The sequence below is a fragment of the Echeneis naucrates genome, chromosome 17 (assembly GCF_900963305.1).
Source record: "Echeneis naucrates chromosome 17, fEcheNa1.1, whole genome shotgun sequence".
Taxonomy (NCBI): domain Eukaryota; kingdom Metazoa; phylum Chordata; class Actinopteri; order Carangiformes; family Echeneidae; genus Echeneis; species Echeneis naucrates.
In genome coordinates this window covers 21,368,602-21,393,258 of record NC_042527.1, presented here as the reverse complement: position 1 = coordinate 21,393,258, position 24,657 = coordinate 21,368,602, and the positions used below count along the sequence as shown (strand labels likewise).

The window sequence follows — 24,657 nt, the reverse complement described above, 5'->3', positions numbered from 1 at the left end:
TGCTAACTAACTAACTTCAGTGCCAGAGAAGTGTGAAGCTCTCAGTTTAACTGTTGACTAACTGCTGCTAACGCTAACAACAGCTGGACAAAAACCTTCAAATAGCTCCTTTAAACTTCAGCGATGAGACGCCCTGCTGTCCTGGTGCTCCCGGAACGCTTCGTTAGCTTCCCGGTCACTGAGCCGTGAAGCTGCTGTAACAGTTTGACTGCACGTTGTGACCCACACCGTTTGATTCAGCCGGTTTGTGAGTCTGCTTTCTGTTATGCAGCCTGACATGAAGACGCCGCTGGCTGGTCTGCCAGTTTTCCCTCAGCACATTTTTACAGATAGAGTTTCTATTTCTGTTTCACATTGACAGACTGGACGTCCAATCAGGACAGAGCACACAGCCGGTCAGATCCACCTTCTTCAAATATGGTCTCAAAGAACCAAGATGGCCGACAGACAAATTTCAAACTAGAGGCAGCTGACAGACAAACGGGCAGTTCTACGTCTAAATCAGACTAAAGGCCTTCATGTTTCTCATCAACGCAGCTCCATCTGCTGAGGAAGATCGGAGAGGACGACTGAAAGCTCCAGAGAAGCTGCTGAACTGACGCCGAGGCTGAAATACAACCTGCAGGCTTCAAAACGGCTCGCAGAGAGTTGACACTTGGCTAACCCGTCTCCCCACTCAGGAGCAGGAGCTGCGACCTGATTGGCTGCAGCAGCATGTGGGAGCCCCGAGGTCACCGGATAATGAATCTGTGACTCACCCGATCTTGACGGTGTCCAAGGTGTGGCAGGGGGTCCCGAACACTGGCACTTTGCCCATGATGAACATCATGACTTCAGCTCGTTGGTAGTCTGGCAGGTTTCCACCGAAGAAGCCTGGCAGGAGGAGACGAGATCAGACATGGAGATCAGAGACCAGCCGCCGTCTGTAAGTCCTGCACAGGAAGTGAACAACAGCGGTACCGATGGTCTGGATGATGGCGTTCTGGACGATCCGCTCTTCGCTCTCTTTGACACGGCTCGAAGAGACGCTGGTGCTGGAGTTCCTCCTGGAGGGCTCTGCCAGCTCAAAGTCCACACTCATCCTCAGGTGTTTGAGCAGAGTGTTGAAAACCTCCAGCACTGTTGGACCTGCAGCCAAACACAACGACTGAAGCAGCAACGACACACAAAGCTTTTTGTTTCAGCTAATCTCTGAAAACATCCAGACTCAACCTTTTATTCCCAATGAAGGAACTCATGTTTAAAGAAGTGCTCCTCCTCCACAGTGTCTAAAAATGTGATGTGATTTTTACATTGACATAATTCAATCATATGGAAGTATAAAGAATCCCATTATTAATATCACATAAAGGTCTGAAGGTCTGAAGGTCTGAAGGTAGACCTCCATGTGGTCTCTGATTCTAAATCAGGTCCAGGTTCTGTATGAATCCAGTGAGGGAACAAAGGTCTGAGTCAGCAGTCTGGATTCAGAAACTGAGCCTTAAAACCAGCTGTCAGGACTTCCTGCACTCTGTGATGTCAAAAAAGAGAGCTCTGTAGCCATGACAACAAAGACCGTCTCACGTTGAGGGAAGTAGTAACCAAGTTATGGTGGGGGGATTATAGTAACCATGGCGATGAAGGAAGGATCTACTGAGTTACTTCACAACGCCAACACACAGCTACACAACCACAACTTCCCACGATGAAGGTTAAAACTCCGTCACTGAACGAGGGGAAAGACAGAAACCCTGCAGATGTTCAGGAGTCCAGATGTGGCATCGAAGTCGACAAACTGACACGTTGGTGTGAAACCTCCCAGTGAAAACACAGATTAATGGCCTGACCTTTATGTTCTGCGTTTCTGCTCGCTCAGTGTCCGTTCACATGAAAACGGGAAGACGTGGACAGACCGGGCATTAACAACACACTGAGAGTCCACACAAACGCTGCGATTACCCAGCATGCTCGTTAATGCCAGGTGTCCAGCGGGTTTTTAGGTGTGTGGGTCGGCGCCTGGAGGACCTGCTCTACACATCCAACAGCAGGGTCATACTGTACCGAGCCACAGGTTGGGAGGAGACTTGTACTCGCTCTCATAGGTGAACGCGTCACTTCGTTTGGACTCTTGAATCATTCCTTAGTTTTCCACAGGCAGACGTGGAAAACACAGATCACAGGCATCAAATACAGACTATGGCTTCCATTTTCACTACTTCACGACTGCTCTGCACTTTCTGTGGCTCCAAAACTGATTCCACATCGATGGCAAACTGAGAAAATGAGACTGATTCATCTTCGGAGGACAGATGTTCCGTCTGGTGCTGCAGGAGAACAGACTCACCTACTGAGCCTTTGGCGGCGATGGCCACCGTCTCCAGGAGGACCTGGACGATGCCGGCTCTGACCCGCGGTGTGTTCTTGTTGTGGGTGTCCAGGTGGTTCAGCACCTGCTGGATGACGTGGTGAGAGTGCTGAGCCTGGAGAGGACAAAGAGCCACACAAACTGTGTGAAGCAGAATAACCAAAGAAAAGTTCCTCTCATGTGTTTGGGTTGTTCTAGAGCTGAAGTTTCAGGAGTTCTGCTCATTCTTTGGCGCAGTAATGATGAAAAATCTGATTGTAAACAGGCTGCCTTTAGAAACCTCCTGACGAGCCCATCTTCGTCTCTGCTGTGTTTGTTTCACACAGACCACACAGACCCACCCCTGCCCAGCACGCACACACAACAACAGCCAACAAAAACACAACATAGATTGTGCTTCATCCGCGGCAGCACCCCAGGGTCATACAAAGTATGGAGGGAGAGAGAGCGAACTTCCTCATCACTGAGGAAAATGTGTTTCTCTGACAATGAAAGATAATTTGGCTTCATTATTAAAAGGACTCAGAGTGGCTGAACTTGTTTTCACATTTGAATCCATTAAATATTAAAACCTAGAAGAATAAAAATTTACATCCCATTAGAGAAATTTTTACATATTTTAGAAATATCTATATCATGTGTGTGTGTGTGTGTGTGTGCGTGTGTGCGTGCGTGCGCTCTACCTGGATGGAGTACATGATGATTTTGAAACAGGAAACGGCGAACTCATTGGGGTCCCACAGGTGGTGATTATCCAGGTGACTGAGGGCAGAAGGACAGCTCAACATTAAGCTTTGGACACACATTGTCCTTTTTATTGTTCTCACGTCTCCAGATTTCAGGAGTCATTGGCACCCCAAATATCTTCTAATGAACATCAACCTTTAAAAATAACGTTGAATAAAGCACCTTTAAGTGTGTGTGTTATTTTCATGAACACATTTTGGGCTGACCTGCAGAATCCAGGTCTGATACAGTCAGATTAAGAAGCTCTAAACAGACCCATGTTTCACATCAATGTAGATTTATCATATATCCTCCGAGACATAATCACACCGTGGAACTGCTTAAAGAGCTGCCTGCACTCTGTCAGCCACAGATAAGCCGATATAATTAGATAACGAAGAGGAGGATCAGACGTCCCACCGCTGATTTCAGCATTAAGGTCAAAAAGGGGACAACACACCCCCGAATTTAAACTCCAACTCTGAGCTGAAGCTACGGAGGGCGAAGGTGGGCGGAGAAGAGAAGAGCAGCAGATGGAGGACGACAGATTCACACTCGTCTCTGTGGGAGCCACAAACAAAAACAGGAAAGAGCTCGTCATCCAGCTGCAACAGCGTTCAAAGTCCAACCAGCATATTGAGATTTTCAAAGCGACGGGATCCAAACAGTCAATGAAAGAAGCAGCACTCAGCGCATCCAGCATCATCTGGAACATCTAGATTCTCTGGTGGATTCTCTGGCTCAAGGTCAAAGGTTATTGTCCTTGTGAAGATATGGTTGACTAATGGTGCCTTGAGAACAAAGCCACGCCCCCCCGGGAGCGTCATAATCTGAATTTCTTGGCCTCTCTTCAGATTTCCATGAATATAAATGAGTGTCTCAGAAGTACAACTGTAATTTATTCCCCTGAAAATGTAAATGTTTACATGTGGAATGGATCCCAAAGCTGGTACATTAATGCACTTTATGTTTGATACGACACTCGTGATGTGTGTTTTAAATGTGAAATTCTGCCACACACACTCAGTATCTGGCGTGTGCGTGTTGATTTTCCATCTCAGCATCATGTGGATATTTTCATTCAGCAGCAGAAACACAGAGAGAAAAGTTCTGATCAGGTCATTGTGACCTCACATATTTTAGTCCACGCTGAATCTGATATATGAGACTGATTTCTGGCTATTTCAGCAGCTGCATGTGTCATTAACACGTCACATTTATTCTAAATGAAAAGGAACCTGAATATTCAGGTTTCCTGTCAGCGCTCCGTTTTACCTCCCAACATGTTTCATCAAGTTTTATCAAGTTCTGAGCTTTAAAACTCGATGCTGAGCGGGCAGGGTTGGACTTTCAACAGTTCCAACAGGAGGACTGATTTAAAATCAGAGACAACCAATAACATTAAGAGTCGGAGACAAAGACAAAGCAGAGGGCAGCGATAAAGACGATGGGAATCAAGTTGTGTGTGGACAAATCCCCAAAATGTCGTCAATACAACCCCCCCTCCATTTTAACTCCAATCCCTGCTATTTAGAGTCTGAAGACGCCCTCGTCTCCTCTTCCTCCTCCTGCAGGAGACAGACAGCTTCTGAATCTGAGCGCTTCACATAAATTCAGTATCAGACCAGATGAACCGATGAACAGGTGAAGGGGCAGTCTGGTCACCATGGACACCGGTCAGTGGGCGGGGTCTACCAGGCCTAAACTGGACCTAAACCTGGTCCACACCTGGTGCTCTGCTACATGATGGGTCTAAAATTAGAGTGATGGCGTCAGGTCTGATCTCAGGACAGAGACCAGAAGGAACAACAGGCATATCTCGGAGGCAGAAAAGACACCAACGAAACCAACTGAGGTGAAGGAAGATGATTAAATGCAGCATTGTTCTTGAAGAGGCCCCACAGATGTAAAACAGTCACTGTAACGTTGTGTAATTAATTGTTAATGGCGGCATTAAGACGCTCACTGGCTGATTGAATTTGCCCGCAGCAGTCGGTTTCTGTTGAAACAGCTCAACTTCTGTGGAAAACTTCACATCCACAAACTCGCACACTATAAATCCAACTCTGTAACAGCAAGGACGCACAATCGGTGACATTTAAATAAAGAAGACCTCTGCGTTTTCTCCCATCAGTCAAAGCTTCCTGGGCTTCGGGGGGAAAATCTCCAGAGAATTCATTAGCAGCAGCAGAACGATTGTGAGTCTAAATGACCATCAATTAAAACACAAGCACCGTGAAACTGTTGTAGCCTGAGGGATCACCGACTGTTCCATCAGTCTAACAACTGAGCTGAACACCGGCCGGTTCATCTCAGAGCTGTCGGCTGCTCTGCCACAATCTGAACTCCAACACAGCGACAACAACCTGTTTTTCCAGGGAAGACTTCGACTGCGTCATTGAGGTTGGGATGTTTTTTCTTTCTTTTGCTTTCTTCTGATGAAAATTAAAATGTAAAATGAAAACGAAATGAAAAAGCCCACTTTAGGGAACCTAAACTGGAGACCATAAAATTGTGATGTTCATATAAAATAAAGTGGAAAGTAAAGTAAAATTTGAAAGTAATTTTCCACCAAATCAAAGAAGAGAAACATAAAATATAATAAAATGCTTTGTCTGTAAGTCGTGTTAAAGTGTCAGATAAGGCTAAAGTTAGCATGCTGATATATTTTATCTGGATGTCTGTCCTGTCACTGAGTACGACCCCCATCTGAGCAGCATCAAAATAAGCCTTTGGTTCTGTCCTGAAGGGCAGAAAAAGACAGGGGGGGGTAAATCTCAGCAGGGTTCTGCCTTTCACTGAACAGTTGTCCAATTCCTGTGAGCCGTGCCGAGTGGCGAGGCAGCGCCGGCAAAGGGAGCAGTGACAGGAAGGTTCAAATCCCAGGAGGCCTCCACGGTCACTGGGTGGCGACAACGTGCCGCGTTCACACGGCAGCTGCTAGCGTGATAAGAGCCCGTTTAATTTCCTCTGTGTGCCCAGACTGTGGTGAGGTGTGTGTGTGTGTGTGTGTGTGTGTGAGAGATGAGATTGTGCGACCGGTTTATTTACTGTGCTCACTCCTGCTGTCAGTGTCATGACTCCGACATGTAATGAAGCAGGTTATGAATCTGAACCCTGCTGAGTTTCTGATCTTTGCTCACACTGTCTTGATTAAAAAAAAAAAAAAACCCAAACCAAACTGAATGTGGCATCGGTCCTTTTCACAGAAGGTGAAACAGAGATACAGCTGCACAATATTTAATATTGGAATAATATATGTTTGAAGCTGCTATTTCTGATAAATGTAAACTGTGTTGTTGACCAACAAAAAAAGTCTCATCATAATTTTTAAAAATGCAAAACCTAAAGGGATGGAACAGAAAAAGTTTTAACATGCTTTAAAAATTGTCAAGACCACTGAAATTTAAATAATGATCACCTATCATTTGTACCCCCCCCCAATCGTTACAATTCTAAATAATTTATCAGCTACAAATTCAGGTCCAGACAGGACGAGGTCTGGTTCCTAACCCTGGACACAAAGTCAGCAGTGAGTTACATCTCTTGGTAACTTGTGTTATTGAAGCAATAAACCGAAGTAATGAGGTCGTTAATATTTCCTGAGCTGAGATGAGCTGGACAGGTCAAAGCTCCTTCAGGGACTCACACTAAAATCGGTCGCACGGCGTTGTTCATGTTTCCGTAGGCCGCCCGGCCCAGCAGCTCCCTGAAGCAGCTCTCAGCCAGCGCCGCCGGGTTTTCCTCGCCCTCCGGACCCGCCCCTGATGGCGTGCTGGGGTGCCCCGCCCTGTTGGAGAGAGGAAGACCACTCGGATGTTAAATCTCATATCAAGCGTCAGAAAAAGGTGAAGACTAAACCCCAAAACCACAAAACTGATCTGGTCAAGATTTGGATTTAAACTCAAATCTGGGGGGTTATCCAGGAGTCTGTCAATCAAAACTGGGACCAAAGACCAGTATCAGGTTCAGGAGGTCCGGACCTGCAGCTGAAGGAAACACTGAGGATAACCCCAGGTTTCTCCCCGCTTCATGTGAGGTATGTTGGTAAAATAATGCGGCTGTATATCAGCAGCCCCCCCAGTCACAGACGGACTGTGGGCAGTCAGATCTCAGGAGGGAAACAATGCAATTAAAAGCAGCCCCCGCAGGCGGTTCAGGGAAATTAAGTGCTTATTGCTTGTTAGAAGCAGGAAAATGAGACAAAAATGAAAATATCTCTGTAATAGCAGGTGGGCCGGCATCCTTTCATATATTACACACAGCAAATGTAGTAAAGAATGTAAATTAGGTTTTGGTTTTTTTTTTTGTTCTGCTGAGTGACAGAAAACCCAAAAAATATGTATTTTAATAATCGATGTCAGTGTCAAGAACAACATGAAATAATATGTTTAAAAGAATCACAAAGATAATATAACAATAATAAAAATAAAATCCTTGAGAGTAAAACCAAGAAGTGATTATAGTTATAGAATAAGAATATATAAACAAACAAAAATGGGACTAAATAATTCAATTGAAAACAGAAGCTTAAAGTTGTGTGTGTGATTGCAGCCAAACACCTCTGGTCGTTCTACACGCCGCTCACGTCCGCCCTCCTGAGAAGCAATTAACAGAATCAAGCGGCTTTGACTGCGGCTTCCTGTCGGCTCCCACAGAAGCTCGATTAGAAAGCCCACGACACGCCACCACGGGCCGAACTGACCGCAGCGCTGTTTGGAAACAGCATCAACCAAAGCAGATTGTGTTTGTGTTTTTGTGGAGGAAAAATAAAGACATAATAAAACACAATAAAGCACATTTGGTGCTCTGGAGCAGAAACTCCCTCTGAGGACGAAATCTCACTGCAACAAACGCTGAGTGAGAATATTAAACTGATCAGGCGGGATGTTCAGGGCGCCGTACGCCATCAGACCGGCCTCTTCCTGCCGCACACAGAACGAAGCCTCTCCAACGCTGCGGCGTCTTTCCAGCATCTTCTGCCTCCTCACTCTGATGTCACGGCTCGTTTCCTCTGTTTCCAATCCGTGATCCGTCATTGACTGAATGTTTTCGTCAGTTGAATCAGCAGATCTTATTGAACTGTTGAGCTGACTGACCGGTGATCTGTCCAGGACCTTCCCGCCATCATCCAACCTGAGCTGGGATTGGCTCCAGCTCCTCCGTGACCCCGTGGGATGGATGGATGATGGTAGAAGCTCCAGACGTACTGAATACAACAGGTTTCCTTCTGTTGAGTAAATGTCACCTTCTGTGTCAGTCCCGCTGCTGGTTTCTTCGGCCTTTCGGGCTTCTGTAGTTTTCAATCTGCCTCCACCTGCTGTGATTACACAGAGCTGTGTGAGCAGACAGCTCATGATTACTGATGAGAATCTTCATCAGGCTTCCCTCTTTCTGATGCTGCAGACTCAAACTCCTCCTCAGTTCCTTCACCAGATGGTTTTAGTATTAAGTATTGGATATGGACAAACCTGTGCACTTAAAATATCAACAGTAAATATGGAATTATGGAGACCAAACAAATAAATACGCAGCTCTGCAGCTCTTTTACTGGGAAATAAATATAATATCTGAGCTGTGGTCAGATTTAACATTAAACGTCGCATCCTTCCTATTTAACGTCACACTTCCTGCTTCTCCTCCATAAAGGAAAGTTTCCAGTCTCAGATCTGACTGAAGATTCGGCTCATTACGTTGCAGGAAGACCATTAGAAAGAACTGCAATGTTGCCATTAAGGCAGAGCCGTTCCCTGAGGGGAGAAGAACGTATGCGGCGTAATTATATATGGATTATATGGGAGCTGAATTTCCATTTAAATCATAGAAGATTGGCTTTGGTGATTGGACGGTTGGAGGTCGGAGAGGAAGCAGACAGCAAAGCTGTGGGATTAAAGCAAAAGATACGCTTGTAATTTAAAAAGTGGAAATAAAGAATTCAATTTTAATTCTACTCAACGGACCGATGCCTTGGTTTGAATCCTGAATTACAGAATGAATCATTTACTCAATAACATTTGACAATTTTGCATCATCATTTAATATTTTCACACTCATTTAAAAAAAAAATCTAAATCAACACGGTGGTTCATCATCTTGCCCGAGGACCCTCCAGGTGTCCATCTAGGCCGAGGTCAAAAGGAGACAGGACGGCTGTTTTTAAAGGAGCGTCACCTGTCGGCGTTTCCAAAGTCATCACTCAGAGGCATCACATCCTAACCCCCTAATTCCTCTGCAGGAGATGAAAGAGGCATCGCTGCTTGTGAGGCTTTAGGTGAAAAAAAGCAAAGGAGGAGGAAGTAAAAAAAAAAAAAAAAAAAAAGGGGGTCCAAAAATAGCTTTTTGTTCACATGGAAACCATCCAAAGGAGACGGAACGGGAGGAGGGAGGCCCGGAGAGAGCGGGGGGAACGGGAGGCGATAAAATTCAAGATGGTGAAGAGAATAAAATGTTGGAGGTGGAGAAGAAGACAGGAAGAATTAACAGGGTTTTTTATTCCCGTTTAATATTTCAATCTGTTATTGGACTGAATGCTGAAGAGTCTTAAACCTGCATCTACTGGTCTTAAAAAGAAGTCAGTGTGGATTGAAGTCTATGGAAAAATGCTCCTTTTTCTCTTTTGATTTATTAGCTTAGTAAACGTGTTTCCTGATGAGTTTTTAACGGCTTCCTGTTCTCTGGATTTCCTCTCAGCCGCTCTTTTTGCTGCTGTTTCCAGTGTGTCCCTGTGTTGTGTTAGTATATTTATGATGCAGCAGTTGTTATCCAGAAGACTGTATTTTTCTTCTTGTAGAGAACGAGCTGCAGGGACCCGTACTAAGCTTCCTGTCAGAACCCATTTATCTTCCAAACAAATCTTCCCTCCCTCAGATGAGCCAGGAGGGGATGAGGAAATGCAGAAAACTCTCTGTGACACATCACTGGGATTTCCTCCTTCACCTGGAATGCGGGCCTGGATTTGAGGATTGAGTGAATATAATGAGTTCTGAGGCCCGAGGCAAGCCAGAGAGTTCGGTAATTCCCAAGCTCTAGTTCAGGCGAAGGTTTATATTCCTTCAGCCGAGGCGCCGATTCACAGCGACTTAACGAAAGATCCTGTGCAGGATTTAGTTCAGATCCGGATTCTTCTCACTCTGCAGTTAAAGAGGCACAAAGTCAAAACAAAGAGGAGGAAAACGCATCAAACTTCAGGAGAGTCAGTCGCCGTTGGTTGGAGCTGATACTCAGATTGGACTCCAAACGGACACGCGTATGAGGTAGCCTTTGATCAAACAGGTGAATTCTGGGAAACCAGAGCCACTGCGTGTTGGCCTGCTAATGATGACAAGGACTGTCCAAGGTGGAGGGAAAAGTTAGATGTCAGAGAAGTAGTTTACTTTTGTGATCGCCTGGAGAGGAAAGCTCCAGCGCTGCATGCATAATTGATTGAAGGGGAAATATTGCGTGTTGAGGTTCGATGCATTAACAAGGTCACCTGCGCACGAACAACACCTCTGGAAATCAAATATCTGCCGCAGAGCATTCCTTCACGCCTCTGCCAGATTGGTTCGAGGAGAATGATAAGTCGCAATGGAAACGAGTCACACAGACTTTGTGTGCGTGTGTGTGTGTCTGTGTGTGTGTGTGTGTGTGTGTGTGTGTGTGTGTGTGCGTGTCTGTGTGTGTGTGTGTGTGCGTGTCTGTGTGTCTGTGTGTGTGTGTGTGTGTGTGTGTGTGTGTGTGTGCGTGTGTCTGTGTGTGTGTGTGTGTGCGCGTGTGTGTGTCTGTGTGTGTGCGTGTGTCTGTGTGTCTGTGTCTGTGTGTGTGTGTGTGTGATTGTGCGCTCTACCTGTCCAGGTCTTCACTGTCCTGCATGTTGAACAGCATGGATGGGATCAGCTTGTCCATGTGCTGAGGCTCCCAGATGATGGCCTGCAGCTCATCGTTCACCGTCTTCCTCACCACGCCCTGCAGGCCTTTGATTCCCGCCACTCGGATCCTGTGCGGGACAAACAGAAACCATAACAAATGCGTCCTACCGCCTCCTGAGGATGTGTACATTCAGCAGCTAAGAACAAATAACTGCTTCATTTGCTGCTGTAAATGTTGGCACATTAACATATTAATGTAATTCAGCATGAATTTCTGCTCCTGTTCGTGGTGACATATTACTGCATACAGGAATCATGATAAATTAGTTATTAGTGTCACTGTACAGTTTTTATTGATGTAATTTAGCAGCAAACGGTTTCAACATGTCTCTGGACCAAACAGAACCCAGGAAGTCTTCTGCCTTCCCTCTGCGTGTCTGATGGGGACGATCATCTGAGGAGCAGTCAGGTGACCTCGCCTCAGGCCTCAGCCAATAACCACCACAGAAATTCTATTTGGGAATTTGTCTCCACCTTTAGCGAGACGACAGCGAAAGCGGACTGAGAAGCCATACTGTTTGCAGCATGGCGGCAGTGAGGCATCAATCCCAGCATCCCCTGGTGCTCACCACCACTGCACAAACACAGACAATAAATAACTGTGTATTTTCATTAACAAATATGGTCAGACCTCAACAAGTACACACAAAACGCACACCGCTGTAAAGAGGCAGAAGAAGACAGAAGAGGAGCAAAAGGAAGAGCTGCCGCAGACTTGATTTTTTTTTTACCTGCTTCTTGTCTCAGGGTCTTCATGAGTGGAGTGGCACATGGCGCTGAACTGAGAAACGAAGAAGTCGTAGCGTCGATGATAGGACGGCGTGTCCTCCTCGATGTTGGCAAACTTCACGAACTGGAGGGAAGACAGGAAAGAGGACACATTTATTAACCTTTATTATTGGGCCAGGTTTGGTGACAAGGCTGCGTGTGCCACTTTAACATCATCATGAAAATATGAGATTTGACTCAAATCAAAGTTTTCTTGTTGCCTTCTATTTAGAACTCATTAAAAGATAAAACTTAATGGGATTCAAATATTAGATAATAATTATTCAGCCTGACAACCGTAAAAGAAAAATTAATTCGCTCTTCAAACCCTCATAGATTAAAAAAAAAAATAAGGGTTAGGGTTAGAAGGTCCTCAGTCCAACTACTTCTAATCAAAAACTGACTGCTGATTGTGCGACATCAACAATGGGGGGACAAAAACAGACTGCCACCTTTAACTCAATGACATACAGAACGCTGCATCCCGTTTCGTGTCCTTGATGGCCACCAGCTGGAGGAGATGATGATAACAACCACCAAGCAACGACACCCCTCTTTTCCGTCCAGCCTGTAATTTCCTCCCTCCAATCGAGTGTGGATTGTCCTCTGCGGCGTTCGAGGAGCGTTTCCCGCCACCCTATCATTGTCCACTGCTAAAAATGACAGAAGCCAGCTGATGTCCTCTCAGACGGGAGGAGGCCAGCCAGCAGCTGTTTCCCTTCGAAAATCTAAATCAAAAATCCTGCATTTCAAAATGGATTTCATTTGGATTTTGGTTCAATGATGAATTATTCAGTAAAAATCAGAGTCGTCCTCAGTCCATCAAAGAGATCTGTTCTAATGAGAAAGTGCAGGCTGTAGATATGTGACGGAGCTAAATCACATCACATTAACTTAATATCATAGAAGGAAAGGAAATTTCAATTCTTCAGAAGACACTTAAGACAATTTGAACCATTCGCATTTTCCTCGGATTGGGGGCTCATTCCAGCTGGAACTCAGGCTTCATGGCATAAATAAGACCAATCAAAAAGCGACAGGCTTCCTTGCTTCAATGACGCCTCGCGGCACAAAGAATTTAGATTTTCCACAGTGAGGAAGCGAGCGGGTGAAACAAACACCAACACCATTAGTCGTGTTTCCCTCGGGCAGTTCTAAAAGAGCGGGATTAAAAAAAGAAAAAGTCCTGTGAAATGGACTGGTTTTACTAATCTGTACATATTTAAGTGCTAAAGAATGGAATTCATTCACGCAGTGATCAGCAGAGTTTCCCTTTGGCTGAGTCGGTTATTATCCTACACAGGGACCCTTTTTCTTTTAACCATCTGCCACGTGCACAATTATCTGCATCCAATTAACATGATGAATTATTTGAACTGATTCAATGATTAGAATCCATTTTATCTTTTATGACTCAAACATTCATTTTCTGTAGGTCTGAACTGGAAATTCTTTCTGGTGGCCAGAAGTGAGCGGCGAGTGTTGGCGTCTCTAAAGAAAAAAAAATAATGCTTGAGAAATGAGTATACAGATGGATACAAGAAAAGCTACAGCGGCCATTTATCTGTCCCATATTGGATTAAATCAAATTTCTGTGTCACCTTTGAAAATTATGAATTAGGTCGAGGTTCTATATTAATTCCGTAAAACGCACCAAAGTCGTTGGATTTCATCACACATCAAGTATATTAAAAACCCGTCCTTTTAAAGGATTTCTCTTCATGAAATGAAATGAAATTGAATGGATCAGTGTCGCTTTACTGCAGCTCAAGATGCTAAATACTGCAAAACAAATAGAAGGAAAGAAAGCAATCACTTAAAAATGTCCAATGTGCGATAGAGATATAAACATATGTAGCAGCACACACATTATCTGAGGTGTCTGTATCTCCCCCTTCGTTGCTTCACCCCCCCAACACTGAACCTCCTCTCCATCAGCGAGTGAAGGTTTGTCAGGAGAACACAGGAAGTGAACTGCCAGAATCCCTCCTGAGTTCTGACTCAGGTAATGATGAAGACCTGTCAGGCTCGTTAACGGTCTGACTGTCTGAGCCGAACGCTCATCACAAACCTCCTTCCTCTGCAGGGAGGGAAGGTGGCGTGATGTTGAGTCATCAAAGCTGCAGCAACCAGGACCTTTTACTTATGAAAATGGAAAGTCTCTTCCACGGTGTTAAAAACTGACCACTTTCATCATTTCGTACCTGAAACTCACGCTGAGTCACATCAAGCAAAGCTTCTCTTCAGATCAGACCACACCTGAAGGATTCAGACACTAAAGTGGACTATAGTGAAACTTAGTTTGAATAGTTTTGGCATTAGGTGTTCTCTGAATAGGTGATTCTTTAAGATCTTCTTGTTCTGACAGACTTCCTCCATGAAGGAATCAGAACCAGAAACATTTGGACTGAAGCGGTTGAGTAGGATAAGCCTCCTTGGCCGAAGTCAGGTAGACGGTTCAGATCCAGAAGTCTTTGTCCGTGCAGCTCTGTTGGGTCTGACTGAAGACCGTGAACTGATGGAACCTTCCAGGAGACAGTCGGAGCACGTCTGACAGGAAAAGCCCATTTCAGAAGCATCAAACTGGCTCATGGGACACATAAAAGGAAATGAGAGTAATCTGGTTTCCAAGTTGTTTTTGTTCCAAGCTCTTTAAACCCAGAACACTAACCAAGAAGTTTTTATTATCCAGGAACTGAACATAAATCTGATCAGGGAGCTCGAAGAGGAGAACAACAGGCAGCAGATTGGACTGAAACATGAGTACAGGTTTGGCTTGAATAAGATCCAAGCTATGAACTCCCCCAGTGTCTGACGATGGACTGATGAGGTCCAGGCCCTTCTGGCTGTCACAGTCAGTTGGCAGATACATGAAGGTGAAAACAGAAGAGAAACACAAAAGGTCGGAACAAAAACAGGCAGACTTGTCTGTTTGGTACAACCAACCCAGCTGGACAGCTCTGATATGAGAGCCATCATTTTCCGCAGCGTTAAACTTTCCTGGTTGAATCTGTGACGGTTCAATCCTTAAATCCTACAACTCCCAAGATGCATTTCAGGAGCAAACATCTGATCACAAATTACAACCAAGATACACAATCTTCCTTCCATCTGATGACCATCAGATGAGGCTGACCAACAAAGCTTTGGTCACAGCTGAGGCTCCGCCCACATTCTTTCAACTCTGCAGACGTAAAACTTTAAACCGGCGCCACAGTCCCGCCCTCCCCGTCACTCTTAAACATCCAAACTCTACCTGTCTCTGCATCTGCCCTCCTCCTCTGTCAGACTCTAAATACCACACATTAATAATGCAAAAGCTTTTGCATCTAAGCCCTCAGCTCAATTTCCTGCTCAGATGAGCCGTCGACAATGGAAAGGACAACAGGCTGAAAGCAGGATTTGTAGATGGGAGGGGGGCAAACTTTGGGTTCACCTTCAGCAGACGTGAAAGGAGAAATGGGGGCTGACATTTACAGGCAGGTCTTTGGGGCTAATAATAATTAGTATATATGAGGGCCGTTTCCACAGACAGTGTAGAAGTTAAATTGGGTAATTTAACCGTCACCATCAAGCTGAGCTGCAGCTGAGTGATGTGTTTGGTGGTCTGCTAGTGTGTGTGTGTGTGTGTGTGTGTGTGTCGTATGTATTGCAGCTTTATGTTAATGTCATTCACAAAATCTAAAAGGGACATTTTACCATCCATCACAAACTAACTCAGCTGATGTGTGAGGGTGTAACAGCTGGGTGAGATGAATCCAGACGTGCACAGATGACCACCTTCAGAGCACCCAACCACGCCGTCTTACCGAGTTGGTTCCCAGGACCTGCAGGTCCGGTTCTCTGGACTCCAGCAGCTTGGCCACCATGTGCAGGAAGCTCTCCACAAAGGGTTTGATGCTCTGGGAGTGACAGGCCATCAGCAGCTGGTCCAGGGCCTCCATGGCGATCACCACATACCTGAGGACAAGCGCTTTTTCATTTGCATGTGAACATATGAAGTCTGGAGATGCAATGTGCTATTTACCTGCTGAGGTATCTATCATAAAGAAAGAAAACAAAAGTACATAATTTCACCAACAGCAGCACTGTGTTGACTACTGATCTTCCCCGGCTGCTTCATCAACACCAGTGTTCACAGAGAGACCGTCCCCTGATCATTAATGTTCACATTCGTCTCTGTGCAGAACAGGATGCTTTTATTCTGAAAATTATCTGACCGGGTTAAATCGTGTCTGCCTGCTGAACTTAATTAAACACAGCTGATCATTAACTTCACTGATAATCATTTGAGATTTAGATGAACGTGGAATATTTAGCTGCTAAAAATTCCTGGTTGCTCTGAGAGTCCTTGTTTCCGATCCACTGACTTCTGACTGGACATTTTATCAGAGCAGATTCTGCTGATCCTACTTGTGTGTTTTTTATTTTATCTGATGGAAGAGTTCAGCTGCAGCTGTGTGAGGTTTTATTTGTTCCACCAGCTCTAAAATCACGTGTTCCCTCTGAGGTAATAACTTCTGTGAACTTCTGTCTTTCCTATCTTTACACAAGAAGGCACAAAATGGTCAAAAAATAAAGATTGTGTACCCATAGCGATGTCGCACAACATCACGGCTCAGCCTCTCAGCTAAATAAGCTCCAATCCTGTCCAGCTTCTCCGGAGCCGACACAGCGTAGAAGGTCAGCTTCTCCATGTCGGACTTACTGAGGCCATCCTGGAGATTAAACACAGGTCATTCAATAGTCATTCGGAGAGTATTCTGTCCAAACATTTTGACAAGTTTGATGATTTAACTTTAGGACATAAACTAAAGATAGAGAGAAAGAACAATTCAACGTTTCCACTTTTACAAATGGAGCTTTAAGATGAGAGATTCTTTTGGCCAAGCTGGTTCATTCTGACTCTGAATGTGCCTGATGACTGCTCAGAAATATCAGAAGCTCTTACTGCGCATGATTACCAATCCTTTAATTAAAAAATAAAAAAATAAAAAAATAAAACTGCTTTCGCTCTCATCGCTGTGTCCAACAGATCTTTAAGTGGAGGGAGTTCAGCGCTTCCACTGATTATTATCTGACAAGGACTCGACCTGTTGAGCATTTCCATTTTCCACGGCACACCAAAGCACCACCAGAAGACGCAGGGCAGGACTGGACAACCGCTGCTCCGGAACAAACCCCATTTAGGGGTCTTAATTAACAAGGACAGAGGAATCAAACGGGCCATAATAAGTGGCTGTGGCCCAGTTATCAAGGCCGTGTCATATTTTTTAATAACACAATTTATTAACGTCTGAAGCTTTTTTTCCCACAGCTCCGTGCTCGTCCAATTATTTTCCGTGATGTGGATGTCACGGTGTCTCCGGGTTAATCTGAACACTGTTATAATAAGACTCTGCTCTGATTGTCTGTCACACTGTCCAACACTGCAGACACAGGCCAGGACCAGGAGCAGGACCAGGAGCAGGACCAGGAGCAGGACCAGGACCACAGCAGGTCCTGCTCCTGGTCCCTGAAGGTTCTTCCAGCGTGACTGGTTCTCAAGTGACATGTTGCTTTCAGCAATGAATCAAATCTTTCATTGTGTGTTTTACTGAGTTGTTGTTGGACTTTTGAAAGCTGCCTGTTAACAGCAGACAGAAACACTGACCAGAAGTCTGAAGATCGGAACCAGATCCAGCACAACAGAAAGTTTCACTGGCTGAGACTTTAGAGCTCGATTCTGAGGCCTGGTTTCTCTAATCTGGTGTCGTCCTTTCTCGTCTCAGGAGGCTGGATGTTAAGGAGTATACAAACGTCAACCAAACAGCACGTTACTCACTTTGGGGTCCTCAGGGAAGATGTTGTCCACCAGGCGTTTGTACCTCGGCCTCAGGGGCCCACAGCAGCCGCACACTCCTGCAACACACAGACCGACCGTGAGCTGCTGAACAAAATTCACAACACAAAAAGTTAAACTTGCACTCTCAAACTTCCAAGAGTACTTTCAGGGTTCTTTGGCAGCAGCTAATGAATGTAGCTTTGGAATGTTGTGATGAAGGCTGGTGTTGGAGCATATTTGAGCGAAAAACCTTCAAACTTTGAACACAGAGATCATTCCCTCACAGTACACGTCCTCCTTTACGAGGCAGTTCTTTGCTACATTATCATTTTATACCCATTTTTTGTCCTCAGAGGTTTTTCTGTTTTGGGGTGAAAGAACTTGACGCACATTCACAGCCTATAAAAAACCCCTCAGATTCCCCCACATCAGCAGAACGATCTCTCCTGATCAATGAGCGTGACCGTCAGACCGGCGTCTTCGATAAAATGTCAGCGTTTTTGTGCCTGAGAGGAGCAGCAGACCACAAATGAAAGGCCAGGGAGGCGTGCAGCTCTTCTGACAGATGATCAATGAGGAGAGACGTTTAGCATCAGAGGCCTCAAAGGAAACGGTCAAACGGTGCGACTGGAAATTTAACATGTATGTCAAGTATTCCAAAACCACGACAGACACTCAGGTTCAAAGCTATAAGAAAAATGACATTAATACAAGAACTGATGTAAAACTGTCAATCTGATTAAAAATGTATTAATGATTACTTTGGTTAAATGAAGGAGATTTTAAGTTAACAATATCGAGAAAATTTGAAAAAGAAAAAAAAAAAAAAAAAAAATCAACAAGCTCCGTATTTGAGCTTGTTCAAGTGGTTTATTTTGAAGGGTTGACGTGGCTGTTGTTGGACCACTAACTCTCTCTACCGTCACTTTTCCTCAAGATTGTTGTGAATTCACAGAATTTTAAATGAACAGATAGAATAGCTGCATTTGCTTCAACACTGTCTCCACTATTCCAGATTTACAACATGCTGAGCAGGCTTCCCTTTACCATCCATCATCATTACCTGTGAGAGTCACCTTCACCTGCTCAGACTTAGGAAATTAACTTTAGTTTGTTGGGGGAGCGGATTTCCCATGAGCCCCTGCTGGACTGTTTGTCCATTCACACACAGGAAACCTTAGGTCACCTTAACCCCTGTGGAGTTTAACAGCATCCCTCAGGAGTCTGCAGATTAATCAACCTCAGTCATGCACGTCACCGCGGCAAGTGTTCATTACAGATTCTGAAATTACACCGAAGGCACTGAGCTGGGCCGGTCTCATAGAAGAGGGTGGAGGATCTGTCACAGGAAGTGGCTGAGATCTGAGCTGAGTGGATGACGACACGGCGTCATGTTACAGGAAAACAACCTGCTGCAGGTTTGGGAACAGGAAGACAGCTGGTTTAGCTTGTTGTTGGTTTGACTTCTTGAATGTCCAGATGCATGTTTGCTGAAAATGCCGCTGTACTACAGTGATTTTTATCCTGCAGCGGTGGACTTCTGCTGAAGTAGAGTTTATATCCACAGGACTTCCTCCGGTGAGCCGCCGATTACTCAGTGGATTCTTCTATTTTTGGATAAATGGAAACGAGCTGGAAGCTCATCCTCGTTATTTAAAACTGAACACCTTCACAGGTGAAAAGGTGATGATGCAGACATGTAAACACACACACACACGCTGGGCTCTCGCAGAGTCACTGTGTGTGTGTGTGGATGTTGACAATGAAGTGGAAACACCTGGGAGGCTGCAGCTCCTCATGCGTGGTGCGTTCAGGGACGGCAGATGGATCAGCCTGAGGACTCTGCCTCTGATTGGCTCCTCCAAAGACACACGGTGGAAATGAACGGGCCTCAGTAGGAGTTTGGTTTGAACGTGCGTCAGACGCCGTGAGTGTGCACTTATGAGAAAACACCTCTTCCTGGCTGGAGGTGAGTTAGATGAATGACAGGAACCATCTGCTGCCCAAATGATCGCAGGTTTGATTCCAGATATAACAAAGAAGTTGCTAACACTCCCTTATCTGTAGAGCTAAACTCCCTCAGTTATTTTAATTAAAATTAGCTGCAGGGACCAAAGCTGTTTTTGTATCAGGCTGTGAACTTGTTTATTTCTGCTGTAAAGTTAATTTTTCATTAGAAATGTTTTAAACTGAAAGAAGAAAAGCCATTAAAGCCACTCATCACCTTTTACGCAGCTATAATTATGCTATTATTAGTTCCTGCCCCGGTCAGATATGTCAGTAATAACAGTAATAATACCGTGTTTTGTAAAAATGTATTCCTTCCCCTCCTGAGGTGACCGCATTCAACCTACGTCAATATCTTTGTTTGTGTAGCGGCTCCAGTGGCAGAAAATGAATGACAGCGGCTCCAAATTACATTAAAATCCATTCTAGCTAAGAGTATCATGGCTTCAATACCGTCGTAGCGGTGATGCATCAATTTGAGGGTCCAGCTATGGATCTGCAGAGACAGCTGCATAATCACAACACAGAGAGGCCCTTGGATGGAGAGATTGTGGCGATCACACGGACTGATAAATTACAGCCCAACACAACCAATTCAGCTGGCTGAGAAGAGGTCATTACACAGGATCAAATCCATCATCCTGCTGCGACCAAACACAAAGGCCGGGAGAAATTAATGCAACCACCTTCTCCTGCACGCGTGGCAATTTCTTTGGAAATATGTTTAAAGATCATGTTCTATTTACAGACCACGACGACACTCACAGAAAAACTGTTTAATTTTATATTCAGTGTTTCTCTCTGAAGTGGATTTAAATGGCTCCCTAACAGCCGTTTTCATCCCGCTTGAACGTTTGGTAGAGATTTTTCATCAAGGAGCTCTGGCCTGACCAGCACCTGGGCACTAACATAATCTTTACTCAACATTGACCCGCCCCCCCGCCAACACCCCACAGAGGAGACGCAGACCACCTCAAAACACACCAAACACCAAATTAACAGGCCGAGAGGAAAACAACTAAGAAACCAACACACACAACCCAAAAGAGCCCAGGTTGTGCGACACTCAAGTTATTGCTAGAAAGTGTTTGTGGCCACATCACCTTTGACCTCTGAGGTCCTGGAGTGGAAGTACTGACTAAAGAATGAACCTGGACTTGCTGGTTGAATGGTTGAAGCTGATCCTGAAATGATCTGGAACTTTAATGGTACATCTGTGTTTTCTTCTTTAATTTATTTCATTTCAAATTCGGTTTTAATGGTTTGTAATTTGGTATTTCAATAAACTGGTGTAGCCTGCTAATTAAAAAACGGGCTCAATTCAACGTCAGACCTACCCGAGCTCAGCAGACCTCGTCCGTTTGAGACTCGGCCATAGTTGAAGGCTTCATCAGCTTCAGTTGGAGGAACCTGCCTGTATCTCCGCAGGATCCTCCGTCGCAGGTAAACGCAGAAAGATGGCATGACTGGACTCACTTGTATTCTCTCCAAACTGGTCTTCAGAAGTCACGCGCCATCAGACGTGGACTCTTTAAATCTGGCTCTGCAGACTGCAGACTGTAAGTTTCAGCCACAACAGAAGAAGAAGTCCAGGGTGCCTGAGCTCAGGTACTTTAGAAACGTCATCTCCTTGATGAGATGCAGATTCAGCCAATGGGAACGTGGGCTCGGGCTGCTTGTCTGTCTGACACAGAAGACGAGACGCTGCTGGGCGGCTCGGGTTACTGACCTCTGTGTTCAGAGGAAAATGTGGACAAACCTGGAAGTACACGAACCTCGAAGTTTCTTTGGCTCAAAACAGTCATTTATCCCGAAGAACGAAACACCTGAGCACACCTCCTGGACTCACAACAGTAAACAACATAAGCCATAATTAACCAAGAACACACAGCACCGGTCTCAGTTCAACTTGGACTTCATCCTCACCAATCAGGGTCACAATCTACCCAGACGTCAGTCCAGTCCAGATCCACAGAGACTCCACCTCACCGCTTCCAGGCCGTAAGGGATCTGTTGCTAAGGTATTGGTGCAGATCGTACGGATCAGCTTCGGAGGTGCAGACCAGTCCAGACCTCCTGGATCAGGATCAGGTGGTCATAATGTTCTGACTGACCTGTCCATTTTCCACTCGCCAAAATAGATGAGTAATATTACACAACAAAAATAACAAAGACAGACACACAAAGGATCATCTGATCTGGTCTCTAAACCAAAGAAACCCAACTCCCATCAGTGAAACCAAGACTGTTGAACAACCAGTTTTAAAGGCCACACCAGATTGACCTGGGTCAAAGGAACCAGAGAAACACGAACAACAGACAGTTCAGTTCATCTTCAAGTCAACTGAACATTTGCTGCAAATTTAAGAAAACCTCCCCAAAGTGTTTTTTTTTTTTCTGTTGTAACGTTGCACCTTCCTGACTCCCGCCTCAGGTAGCGATCTGTTAGAATTCCTTATAGACAAGTTTCATTTGCTGCCACATAAATCCTGCAGACGCCCCGTTATTCATTAAAATCAAACTGACTGAAGGTCCATTTTAACAAGAGCACAACTGATCCTTCTGTCTCCTGGTGGCAAGTATACACAAACACACACAAAATCTGGCTTTCAGTCACACTGTGATCTTTAATCTGCACCTGAACCGTCTTTGAGGAGCGTAATCTAGGAGATTAAAGAGCGCCCTCAGCCCTCCTGATTAATTCCCTGGCCTTTGACGAGCAGATGAAAGCTGCAACGCCGCTCTCACGCCACGCTGTGGAACTGCAGCCCGACGCAGCGTCCCCTCAGCTTGAGAGTCAAAGACGAGTGCGAGGATTGTTAATGCAGCCCGGTGAGGGTTTGAGATTCTGAAGGCAAAGCTTGAAGACGTTGTCTGAAGATGAGGACACACAAGACGTGCATGTAGTTTTATGGGGATTAGAAAAGAAAAAGATTTATTTCCCTAAATTTCTCCATTAACGACTGAGCCCAGCAGCATCATAGGTGCTGTATTAAACCTCCTTCAACGCACAGGAAGGCAACATTATGAATCTGCTCTCTCTCTCACATATTTTCAATGTTTTTTTTAATTACTGCAGTTATCCTTTAACATAAGAAAAGTCAAAGTGAAGAACTGAGGTGTGATGGTGATAAAAAGAACCTGGAATCAGAGTTTTCTCCTGAAGCAACTTCAAAGATTATTCAATTCTCCAAAAATAAAGTGTTCAGTTGCTTTTAAAATGTCTGTTGGACTCATTGACTTGAATCAGCTTGTCCTGCTTTTGAAGCTTGAAGGGTTGCATCCACAAAAAAACCGCGATGACCCATAAAATTTACGGCCTCCCTGTTGTTCTGTCTCGCTCGGCCAGACAGAGAGCTAAATTTATGCTGCGTAAAAGCCTGTTTCTGTACTCTGCGGCTTGTAGCTCCGGCCGCCTCCAGCAGGATCTTTCTCAGGTTTCTCAGCAAGACACAAACTCATCAAGGTCTCTTTTACGTCTCGGGCTGGCCAAGAGAAGGCATGGACGGAGTTTAACGGAACAAACCTTTTACACGCTTTACAACAGCGGCTGCTGATCACTGACTGAGCATTCATCTGCTCCCATCTAATCTAATCCACTTCACAGATCAGGAGTCAGACTGCATGAAGCACCTGTAAGCACCTGAAATCCATCTGACGCCCCACAACAGGAAGTGATGCATCCCATCTCAGAGCCGTGATGGCAACACAGTGTTGACCTTAAACTTCTGTGCACTAACCTGCACCACATTATTAATAAATCATTCCTGAAAAAAGATGCACTTGAACTACAGTATTCACAGCTGAGAAAGAGTAGCTCCAAATTCAAAGGTTGTCTGAATCTGCTGGCTGGAGATCAGAAACTCAACCAAAGAGCTGGATGACAGAAAAGAGTTTTATCAGGTTTTTTTTTTTCCCATAACAGCCATTTCTTACAGTTTAGCTGAAGTTTCCTGCCGTGAGGAACATTAGGAAGAAAATAAACTCAGCTGGTCTTTTTTAATTGCTTCTCGTGTTTTAGGTCATACATTTAGTTTTCTAGTTAATAAACTGTCATTTTCATAAACATTACAAAGCTCCTCATCCTCCACCTGAACTCAGATCATTCGCTCTTTATCCAGCAGGGGAATCAGAAAGTGAAGCATCTCTTCAGTCAACAGGTTAATCCATCTGGTTTCTTAAGTTGACTTCACTATTCCGCTCCGTTCAGACTGCAGTCAATTTGGTGCCGTCTGTTATTATAATCGGTTTCACTTTGAGCCTCAGACGGAGGTTATTCCATGACACTTCCCATAATTCATACAGTAGAGAGATTTCAGATGGATTAGAGGACATCAGATATCGTCGTCTTCAGCATATTCACCTTCCCTGTGGCGCCGCCTCATAAACATTTAACCAGCGACCAGAAAGCACTCTGCGCTTTGTGATAAATGTGTTATGTTCAAATTGAATTATGATCCAACTGTAGATAGCTGGGTTTGCTGCGGAGGCGGTGGGAGCTCAGTACTACTCATTTAAATATTCATGGAGGGCAGACAAAGGCAGGAAATGGAAACTGAATCAGGAGAAATCCCTGGTTTCACATTTCCTTCAGGGGCAGGGGAAACATAACGCAGTGGGGGAGGAAGAGGAGGTGGACGAGCGGTGGTGACGGAAACACAACAGATACGAGCTCTGTGAAATACTAACAAAAGAGACTTGAATATACTGAAAACTATGATGACTATTTCTATTACTACGTATGTTAGCGTGTTACTGCGTCACAAAGGCCAGAGCTCGGTAAAAACTGAGTATCAACTGAAAATGATTAACACATTTAAAACAAACATTTGCTTCAATTGGAGACAAAAGTTTTGAAATATTTGAAATACCAAATAATAACCATGTGGATTGTGTAAATAATGAAGAGTACGAATACATATTTATAGTTCATGTCAACGTCAGATTCTGTAAAAATAAGATCCAACAAGATCGGGTTTCTGAATAGTTTTCTTCAATGAGCCCAGATTTAAAGCGACTCCAGCAGCTTGTTGAGTCTTCCCCATGAGATTCACGTGGGATCCCCGGAGAACTTTAGGAAC

At 44.7% G+C, this 24,657-nt stretch overlaps 1 protein-coding gene across 3 annotated transcripts in view; it reads right to left on the bottom strand.

Annotated features, from left to right (window-relative positions):
• Nucleotides 1–24,657, bottom strand: part of efr3a (EFR3 homolog A (S. cerevisiae)) — a 42,819-nt gene that overhangs the window by 9,798 nt on the left and 8,364 nt on the right. For all 3 annotated transcript variants that reach the window (XM_029524672.1, XM_029524671.1, XM_029524670.1), the window contains 10 exons: nucleotides 17,570–17,646; nucleotides 16,336–16,463; nucleotides 15,555–15,705; nucleotides 11,709–11,830; nucleotides 10,896–11,045; nucleotides 6,720–6,860; nucleotides 3,028–3,106; nucleotides 2,324–2,459; nucleotides 961–1,128; nucleotides 759–873 (listed from right to left, as the gene is read on the bottom strand). In XM_029524672.1, coding sequence (XP_029380532.1) covers nucleotides 759–873; nucleotides 961–1,128; nucleotides 2,324–2,459; nucleotides 3,028–3,106; nucleotides 6,720–6,860; nucleotides 10,896–11,045; nucleotides 11,709–11,830; nucleotides 15,555–15,705; nucleotides 16,336–16,463; nucleotides 17,570–17,646 — 1,267 coding nt within the window. Of the gene's footprint in view, nucleotides 1–758; nucleotides 874–960; nucleotides 1,129–2,323; nucleotides 2,460–3,027; nucleotides 3,107–6,719; nucleotides 6,861–10,895; nucleotides 11,046–11,708; nucleotides 11,831–15,554; nucleotides 15,706–16,335; nucleotides 16,464–17,569; nucleotides 17,647–24,657 lie in introns of those variants that run through there.